The following is a 10,832-nucleotide window of genomic DNA, read 5'->3' on the forward strand; positions in this document are numbered from 1 at the left end:
TCATATACAAGTAGTAATAAGAAAAGACATCATATACAAGTAGTAGTAAGAAAGAAATATATGTACAGTAAACAGTTGGGGGGGTCATTTCCGGAGTTAAGCTTAGACTTTTTACTTTTTACAGGGGCCAGTTACAATTTTCAGTTCAGGCTTGTGTATGTCAGTGGTTCTCAAAGGTTTTGTGCCAGGGTCCATCAAAAAATAACATTTATGAAAAAAATATATATAATTCAAAGATGATGATTATCTCAAATAATTGGCGATTAGGCGATTATGTAATATTTGTGACAGGCCTAAACGGTATGTGTTCTTCCTCTGTCATTCACACACTATATGGTTCCTTCTCTCTCTCTTCTCAGAGGCCCTGGCGTTCTGGGGGTTCCAGGGTTCTGGTGGTCCTCCCCCTCCCTGGGTGTCCCTCCAGGCCGGCCAGGAGGACCAGGTCCTGGGGCCGCAGGAGCGCTATCTCCCCCTGGGTCTGGAGGCCTACGACTGCCCGCCGTCCGGAGCTCAGTCACGCAGAGACCTGGAGCTGCTGAATAAGGCCTTGAATAGTGACCCAATGTGAACTACACAACTTATCTACCCTACACACACACACACACACACACACACACACACACACACCCCACACACACACACACACACGTGAACACACACACACAACCAGCCGATGAATGTGAACTGCTGAACTTTTTTAATTTATTAACGATGGCAAAGATGTTTACTGATTTGAAGAGGAGAAGGGAGTTATTTTATTATGAGTGGGGGGTGATTTTGTTTGTGTTTGTGTGTGTGTGTGTATGTGTGCGTGTTTGTTTGCGTTAAGTAAGTATGGCTTAGGGAGGACTCTTGAATCAATGCACTTTTCCTTTTAAAAAAGACACAACTTCTGCCTTATCAGCCAAAGCAACAACCAGAGCCATACAATAACACTTTGATCTGCAAGATGTCAAACGACAAAGCAACAACTCCTCATGTCAAACATTACAGAACGGAACGGAAACGGACTGGAATCAAATCTCAACATGCAATAACAAGAACAGTATGTGAACGCACAGATTAGGACGGAGCTACTACACCAGCTAAGACACGTTATTTCACCGTGTGTGACGTTGTGTGGAACACCACTCACTCACTCATGGAATAATGTCTCCCATCTTGTGGCGTTACAAAAATATAGCACCCTCTGACGACATTAACCTGGGAGCCTTTTTTCCAGGTGCGCCCCCTTTCCACAGCCACGCCCCCTTTCCTGGGTAGGGGTATAAATATCAATGGAAGTGCACGCCCCTTTCTCTGTCCGTCCAAAAACACGTTAGATAAGAGACTATAGGGTGGATAGGGAAGTCAATGTCTTGTTATCTGAAATTGAAACTAGGTTTGATTGGATTAAGACATTAAATTAGACTAGATTAGATATTGTCGTGTGAAAATGTTTTAACAGCAATATTAGGCCTCAAATTAACAGAGTGTAAAAGTATAGCACCCTTAACTGTGGTAACTTACTTTTCAGAGATCCTGTTGAATGATCTACAGTACATTGACTTCCAACACCCAGCCAAGTCATTTGTGCCATAAACCAGTGGTTCTCAACCTGTGGGTCAGGACCCCCATGTGGGTCCCCACATGATTTTAAGGACTTTTAATACCCGATATGAAAAAAAGAAATTAGATGGAAAAAGACCATTACTGCATCAAAAGTAATCAACAAACTATACTATAAAAAAAAAACTGGTCAAACATTGGCCAAATTGTCAAATAAAATAAGAAAGAGGCAAACATTGTGAAAATAGCTGATCTACAAGTTAGCTATTTTCACAATTTGCATCTGTGGAACCGAGTCAAACAAAATGCAATGCATCAACTCCTACAATTCCAGGTTCTTGTCAGAGTGGGCGGTCCCCAGTTCAAATATGTTTATTTTGGGGGGTCACGGCCCTGAAAAGGTTGAGAACCACTGCCATAAACAACACACATCTTTGATTCTTTGTGGTGTGTGTGCACGGTCCATTCCATTCAGTCTTTTAACTGTCTCCTTTTCCTCACATTTTTTTTGGTTCTCTTTTTTTTATACACCTAACCTTAGACTGGAAAACAAAGTGACTTTTATCATCGTGCAGCTGTGGAACAAACAGCGTAACGTTAAGCACCTTTTTTTTTTTTGATTCCTACAGGAAGTGAGTGGATCTTCTTTCAGTCTCACGTTGGATTTTCAAAAAATAGTCGCATATTGTGCGACATAGTGTCCCCCAGTGTTACGTTATGATTACACATCACAGCACAACTGGTTTCTTTGTTTCTTTCCTCTACATGGATTGAATGTTTGTTTTTCATTTAATCTGCCTTTTTTTTATTTCTTATTTTTATTTGTGTATCTTTGTATCATTGCCAAACACAGATTGATCACAGGGTGCTTATATTCCAGGATTCCCAAACTGGTCTGGGGCCCACTGGTGGGCCATGAGGATATTGCAAAATAATTGACCCCCAAAATAATTGGATAAAACATTCAGAGTTCATTGATAATCTGACTTTAATATAATTTACTTATATTTATTTATGTAAAAACAAAAGAAATCTTAAAAGTCATGTTGTTTTTTGTAATTAAAAAAAAAATAGTTTTCATTGTGATCTTAACGATATATATACCCATATATTCTCCCCTAGTTCCCGGAACACAATCGATCGATTCATCCTCAAAATGAAACGTGCTCTGAAAATGCACGCAGGGCCCACCCGTCCATCTGACCACTTGTGTGAGGAGGTGGGTGGGTGGGTGGGTCGTGAGATTTTTCAAGTGGGCCCCTGATCCCCCCCCAAAAAAAGGGTAGGGAACGGATAGACACACATACCAGCCTTTTTACTCTGAGACTTGTACAAATAGACTTTTAGCTGAATGGAAGTGAGCAGGGCTCCCCCACTGAGCAGTGAATATCTTTTCTCTACGTATGTGTGTGTGTGTGCGTGGGGTGCGTTCATGCATGTTTGTGCGTGTTTGTACATTAAGAGTGTTTGTGATAGTGTGTGTGTGTGTGTGCGTGGGGTGCGTTCATGCATGTTTGTGCGTGTTTGTACATTAAGAGTGTTTGTGATATTGTGTGTGTGTGTGCGTGGGGTGCGTTCATGCATGTTTGTGCGTGTTTGTGTGTACATTGAGAGTGTTTGTGATATTGTGTGTGTGTGTGCGTGTTTGTTTGTGATATGACGTGTGTGTGTGTGTGTGTACAGGCGAGTGTCATTAAAGGTGCTATTGATAGCATTCATCCACTAGATGTGCTGCGCCACACAATCCGATTGGACAGTGGGGGAAAAAGCAGCAATGATCTCTAGCAGCGTTGACAGGTCTGCTTATTACAAGTTTCCCCCAGGATTTAATTTGAAAATAGCAGATCTACAAGCTCACAACGCGTTGCATCGTGACACGTTGTGAGCTTGTAGATCTGCTATTTTCAAATGGCCGATGCATTATGTTTAAAGTGCTCACGTGGCCCATAGTCGCTTCTTTTTGGGCTTGTTTTCCTAGACCTGGTTGCTTGTTTCTCTCACGGAATCTGGCAACACTGATCTTCAAGCACTTATGTGCTTGTTGATTTTCTGTTCAACTGGAGGAGGTGCCCCGGGTGCAATAGAGTGCGTAAACACAAGGTGGCAGGCAATGCAAAAGCAGCAAAACAAAACTTGATCTGCGTCTTTACAAAGGATCTGTGGATGTATTTGTTTTTTAAATGATTTGTCTAGGTAAAAAATGCTATCAATATCGCGTCGTGTGTGTGTGTGTGTGTGTGTGTGTGTGTGTGTGTGTGTGTGTGTGTGTGTGTGTGTGTGTGTGTGATTGAGAGTATAATGTGAGATGGAGAATCCTCTGGATAGAGGACACATGCCGTTAACCACTCTACTGTTGTAAAAAAAAAAAGAAGAACAAAACAAGTTTTTTGTTTTTGTTTTATCCATCAATTGCCTTTTGTTCACTTGATGCTTTTAAGATGCACAGACCTCTAGCTGTTAAACCACATGAACCCCTGGCATCCCCGTTCTGGGTATATGTCGTAACAGGCCAAACTTTAGCAAAAGATATTCGGCAAAAATAGCCGAACACAATAGCCGACACAAGCTCACAACGTGATGCGCTGTGAGCTTGTGTCGGCTATTGTGTTCGGCTATTTTCGCCATTTGACGTGCAACGCGGTATGCAGGGTTAAAAGTGGTCATATTAGAAGTGAGCTTTGCAAAATATTGCTGTTTTGATTTAATTGCCTCAAATGTATAATGTAAATGCCAAAACATGTCTTGATGATGGTGTGCCGAGTCTGTACCATGGAGATAGAGCATCGTAGATTTAGTTTTCTCTTCTGTGTATAGTTGTTGTGTGTGATTGTGCGTGTGCGTGCGTGAAATGTTGACTCTCGTGAAAGTTTCTGAAGTTCATTCCGTCCCTCCCTGGAAATCTCAACCTTGTTTTCATTTGAAATTGTGAAGTTTAATAAACATTTATGCTTTGTGTTTTAAAACCATAATTATTTACTCAAAGGTTTCTCATTTTCTGACCATTGAATAGAGAGAGTTATTCGCCAGTCTAACACTGTACAGTAGGTAGGTACAATACTTTTCTTTTTAGCTTATTTAATGTCCAAAAATGGCTGCCGTGAAAAAGGTGATTTTACTAGAATCTAGGCCCTATAGGACCAACTGAAAATGTAACTGTTTGATGCCATTCCCAGTGGATGAGATGATCTGCTATTGGTTCTTAACTTTGTTGGTGGTAACCAGGCTACTGTTCAGGTCTATTTGCAACATTGCAACTAGTTGTTGAAACCACGTTATCCCAAAACTGCGCCAACCTGCAATGGGTCAATTCAGACCGCTGCAATTTCTTGCTCACTCTTGAGAGTGTTCAAATGTACACTCTCAAGAGTTAAATTAATACTGAGGATACCGTGTAGATCCCAGAGATTTTAACAAAGGCATCAAATTGGGGGGGGGGGGGGGGTTCATGGTCTAATGCAAATGAAGCTGGGGAACTAAACTATACTGGAATCCCTCTATCTACACTGTGAATTCCTCAGTGCTTATTTTATACAGAGAGAGTGCACAATGGTTCCATTTAAAGTGCACGCTCTGACCATAAAAAGGGTTCGCTTGGACAGCTGGTGGTCCCCGAACCAGATGTTGAGAACCAGTGTGTTATAGTTGCATAGCCGCTGGATTGAAAACCAGAGAGAAAGCAGCTCTGAGTTATCTCACTTCATTTCTAAGTTCATTTGCTTCAGTAACACAATCTCATCACTTGGGGGCAGCATTGTTCTGTCTTATAATAATAATAATCTCTCATTTATACAGTGCTTTTCAAAGTACCCAAAGACGCTTGATTAGACAAAAGAGAAACTTTATTAGGAAGAAAGAAAACACTACGAAAAGGCTAAGACTAAGGAATAAAATCAATAAAAACGGTGGAATTACATGACCTTTGAGGAGGTCAAGGAGTGCCTTGTAGGTGGTGAGTAGTATTTTGAAGTGGATTCTTTGTTTGACCGGGAACCAGTATAGGTTGTGGAGGAGTGCTGTGATATGGTCTCTAGTAGCAGGCGGGCAGCTGAGTTGTTCTGGACATATTGAAGTGTATTGAGGACTTTGGAGGTGGTGCCATGGAGGATACTGTTGAAATAGTCGAGCAGGGATGACTATTGCTTTCTCCTACAGCTTGTATAGTCCTAAAACCTCCTGTAAAGAAGGAAAGGTCACATACATCATGTCACAGCAGGGGGTCTTCAATGATTCTTCAAGGACCCCTTAGCTGAGACGGCATCAAACATGCACAAAATAATCACAACACAATGTTCAAATGAGCACAAAAAATGCTACAAAAACGACACTAAAAAAGTGTCCATGAATGAATTGCAACAAAGTAACACACAAGGCAAGGCAAGTGTATTTGTATGACGCATTTCAACAACAAGGCAATTTGCTTTATATTGTGCTTTATTGGTGTCCCTGTTGCCTTCAGACATGCTGTGGTACAGTCCTTTAATGAAAAAGAAACAGATTCATCAATCTATTAGATCTCTTATGCTCAGTTGCAGTCATTTTTCTTTTAATCAAACATGGCCTTCACGGGAAAGTCTGGCTTCAAACCAAGCCACAGCACTGAGACGGCTCTCTTGAGAGTTTTTAAACGACTCATTATGGTTTCTAACCGCTGGTTATGGTAGCCATGCTGGTTCTTTTTATTCTCCTAGATCTATCAGCTGCCTTTGACGGTATAGATCAGACCAGCCAGGGGTTCCCAAACGTTTCAGCTCAAGACATTTGGGGGTCTGTCTCCCCGCCGGGACCCTAATTTACAAACTTTGATGAAATCTGTCGTAACAATACACTTCTTCCATCTGAGCCTTGCCAAGGTTAAAGCGACACTTTGTGACTTTTGTTTTAATGAATAAAATGTAATTTTGTCCAATCTGTATGGTAGAGTATGTTAATACAATATCCTCTCTGTCGGGTTGAAACCTCATATGTCCGAAATTGTCACTTTTCAGGATTCAAATTCAAAAACAACTTTTGCCTGTTTTGAGTTCTGTTTAAATTCTAGAAGCTCAAAACGAGCTTGTAGAATCTGCTACTTTTGATGCGTTCGTGTGACGCTGTAGTATGATCAAGTAGGGAATTAATTTACGAAAAAAACTGAGATTTCTGCCCGACAGCAACAATATAACTAATATAATTGGGGTGGTTGTATTTTGTCTCTTTGTATTTGAGACATTTAGATCCTGTGTCTATAGGTGACACTCTTTGATCCTGTTTCTGGTTTGACACGAATTCTGACCATCAGGTCAAGATTCAATTTATCCCCTGAGCAAGCAGGCAGGCTCTATTAAGTCAATAGTAAAAAATATATATATATCAGCACTTGGCAGGAGACCTGGGATCAAACCCAGGGTAGAAGAGCTTCAAGAGCAAAGTTACATAGGCTAGTGCAGCTTTAAAGGGATAGTTCACCCCAAAAAACAGAGAATTGAATTCATGGATATTGTTTTTGTCGCGTTCCTAAGCCAATAATTTGATGACCAGCGGACCGGTAGGCAGCGGTTCCGGTAAGAGACACAAAGGAGTATTTATGTTGACATTGATCAGTCTCCAGTCAGGCGCCAGTGGAGCCAGATCAAAATGCAGCTGCTCGCCTCCTCCTCACTGGCACCAGAATTGGCTCCCCGTCAATTTTATGATTGATTTCAAGCTTTTATTATTTGTTTGTGTAAAGCTCTAAATGGGTTGTCTCCGCTGTATCTTGCTGAACTTCTGCAACGCCACACAACGTCATGGTTGTTATAGTTAAAGCTGCACTGTGTAACTCTTTTGTTTTACCCTGGATTTGAACCTGCATGGGTCTCCTGTACAAGCGCTGACATTTTTGACCACTGAGCCAATAGAGCCAGTGTTGCCAGATTCTGTGAGAGAAACAAGCAACCGGGTCTAGGAAAACCAGCCAAAAAGAAGCGACAATGGGCCACATGTGCACTTTAACATATACATCAGCTATTAGAAAATAGCAGATCTACGAGCTCACAACGTGTCGCGCTGCGACGCGTTGTGAGCTTGTAGATCGGCTGTTTTCAAATAAAATCTTGTGGGGAAATTATAATAAGCAGATCTGGCAACCCTGAATAGAGCCTGCCAAAATTAACCACTTTCACTTAAAAAATGTTTCAAAAATAGGCAAATCTACAAGCTTGTACATCGGCTATTTTCGGCTAATTTGGCACGACGTTGTCCGACAAATTAGGGCATTCATTTACAAAACAATACATAAAAAAAAAACCCAGCTTCTTTGAAGTTACTCTGTGATATGTGTGTGTTGACACATGGGGGACATTTACATTCATATTGAGATGTTCTATATCTCTGTAAAACACACATACAGTAGAGCCTAATGATACCTCTGAAGCCAACAACGCATTTCACAAACATTTTCACGCGGGCGGGTGACACTTCGTTTGATGTCGGGTAGAAACCTTGTATCTCCAGATCTACAAGCTCACAACGCGTCGCAAAATGCTTCTAGATAACTTCTAGATCTGCTTTTTTTTTGTTGCTATTAGTGGTTGTGTATGTGGGTTCTATAAATATTGAACCAATGAAAAGTATTAAGAAGAACTTGTATCTAAATAATAACTATAGGCTACATTGGATCCATTTGGGACACAGGTTCTTTTTTCCTATTTCCCTAAAAGTGACAGTTTTGGACATACAAGGTTTCCACCTGATTTATTTTATTCCCTTTTCTTTCCTTTCTTTTTTTTTTTCCTTTTCCCAGAGTAGCCTAGCCTTTGATACCTATAATCTGCAACGACACGTTAAAGGAAGGCGAGCGCTTTCTGCAGAAAATGCCAGGGCTAAAAATATGACACTTTACTCAATGCACGTGTGTGTGTGTGTGTGTGTGTGTGTGTGTGTGTGTGTGTGTGTGTGTGTGTGTGTGCGCGCGTCCCCCCCCCCCCCCCCGTCTTGATTGAATAGTGGAGCGATGAGATGAAAACAGTCTTGACCACAAAAGCCCCTTGCAGAGCTGCAGTGTACATTGAGCAACGCTGCCCTCCGTGGGCAATCTGGGAACCCATCGCCAAATAAAAAGGAAAAACAGCGCCCTCTGCTGTTTTTTACTCTTTCACTTGGCTCTGGGGGGAGCTAAAATGGAGGTGCGCTTATGTTTTCTTTCCCACTAACTGTTATTAATATTTCTACACGGAACACTAACACCACTTCTCCCAGAGAACATGGATCGTTTTGGTTATAAGCCCACTTGTTTCTATGATGAAAGAGCAAGTTAAAATGTGAATATCTTTCCCTGGTTTTGTCTGCTCCGAGGACGCTATTGTTAAATGAGTTTCGGTTTGTTTTCAGTGGGAAGCGAGAGCAGACAGTAAACCCCGCCCACTACATTTGATTGGGTAAAGCGCGGCCTGCTTCCTGATCTGATGGCTCTGTGGGTGACACCGCGGTACTGCAGCTTCAGTTGTTCACAGCAGACTGTCCTCTCATCTCCGTCGGACGATCTTTCCACCATACATTGGTAGAGATCTGGCACTCTTTTTATTACCACATCCGTGTTGGTGTGTTACATTCCCTCGGGGACCACGCTGGCTTGACGTTCTCTCTTGGGGACCACGCTGGGCGTTACGTTTTCACTGTAGCTGCCACAGGTTCAATGTCCACGCATCATACAGATGTCTTTTCTGGCGCCTTGAAGGCCTGGTCACCTCTGGTTTTTAACCTGGTCACCTCTGGTTTTTAGCCTGGTCACCTCTGTTTTTTAACTGGTCACCTCTGGTTTTTAGCCTGGTCACCTCTGGTTTTTAGCCTGGTCACCTCTGGTTTTTAGCCTGGTCACCTCTGGTTTTTAACCTGGTCACCTCTGTTTTTTAACTGGTCACCTCTGGTTTTTAACCTGGTCACCTCTGGTTTTTAACCTGGTCACCTCTGGTTTTTAGCCTGGTCACCTCTGGTTTTTAGCCTGGTCACCTCTGGTTTTTAACCTGGTCACCTCTGGTTTTTAACTGGTCACCTCTGGTTTTTAACCTGGTCACCTCTGGTTTTTAACCTGGTCACCTCTGGTTTTTAGCCTGGTCACCTCTGGTTTTTAACTGGTCACCTCTGGTTTTTAACCTGGTCACCTCTGGTTTTTAACCTGGTCACCTCTGGTTTTTAGCCTGGTCACCTGGTTTTTAACCTGGTCACCTCTGGTTTTTAACCTGGTCACCTGGTTTTTAACCTGGTCACCTCTGGTTTTTAACCTGGTCACCTCTGGTTTTTAACTGGTCACCTCTGGTTTTTAGCCTGGTCACCTCTGGTTTTTAACCTGGTCACCTCTGGTTTTTAACCTGGTCACCTCTGGGTTTTAGTAGGTTTAATAGGTGCAGATTTGAGTTGCATTTACAACTTCTGTGGACTGTGTGCTTCATAACGATATCCAAGCTTGCATAAAAGAAGGCGCTGCTCACCGACGGAGTTTACGGACAGCCCACACTGCCTAGCGGCCCCTCCCCCCCCCCGGGAGCAGCTACTGGGAAGAGAGGCGGTGGACCCGGCGGCCTTCTAGCGGTGCGTTCGTCCGCTGTCGGAACAACAAGGGGAGCAGCTACGCTACAGAGAACGCTTTGACACCGGGCGGCAGTGTGGGAGTGGATAGCGGTGGGAAATGTACTCTAATGTTTTACTTAAATAAAAGTACCAATACTGCAATCTAGAAGTACTCTGTTACAAGTAAAAGTCCGGATGCGACGCGTTGTGAGCTTGTAGATCGGCTATTTTCAAATAGCTTAGGTATAAAAAAAAGGCCTAAAGTGGTTAATGTATGTTTTAAAATGTAATAATTTATACATGCAAAGTGACTATTAACTCAAGTTTTCAAATCACTGTAATGGAGTAAAAGTACAATATTTGCCTCTGAGATGCAGTGGATTAGAAGTAAAAGTATTGAACATTGGAAATACTCCAGTAAAGTAAAAGTACCAAAATTGTACTTAAGTGCAGTACTTGAGTAAATGCACTTAGTTACTTCACACCACTGGGAGTGGACTGGGAACGTTGTTTCCTCTGGTGGTCCAGCCTGGGACATGCTGCCCGTAGGACTGGTTGTTAGAGGGGGTTTCCACAACTTGGGATGCCCAGAAACGAGGCAGGAGGGCTGGCAGAGTGTTGTGCTGTCTCTGCTATGATTGACAGCCGCCATGTATGGAGGAGACGCTGCTGCTTGTGTCCATGGAGGGCTGGGTCACATGACATGCTTGTTGTATCATGAGGACATGTGACTTGATTTAGTGGATGTAACCTTGCTGCAC

The 10,832-nt window shown here is 42.5% G+C and overlaps 1 protein-coding gene across 1 annotated transcript in view; it reads left to right on the top strand.

Annotated features, from left to right (window-relative positions):
* Positions 1-2,815, top strand: part of cemip2 (cell migration inducing hyaluronidase 2) — a 118,732-nt gene extending 115,917 nt beyond the window's left edge. Inside the window, exon 25 of the mRNA XM_080432160.1 lies at positions 360-2,815. Within this exon, the coding sequence (XP_080288286.1) occupies positions 360-568 (209 nt within the window). The 3' untranslated portion in view covers positions 569-2,815. The remainder of the gene's footprint in view (positions 1-359) is intronic.
* The last annotated feature ends 8,017 nt before the right edge of the window (positions 2,816-10,832 follow it).

Source organism: Gymnoscopelus braueri (assembly GCF_963280865.1).
Source record: "Gymnoscopelus braueri genome assembly, chromosome: 7".
In the NCBI taxonomy this organism is placed as follows: Eukaryota; Metazoa; Chordata; class Actinopteri; order Myctophiformes; family Myctophidae; genus Gymnoscopelus; species Gymnoscopelus braueri.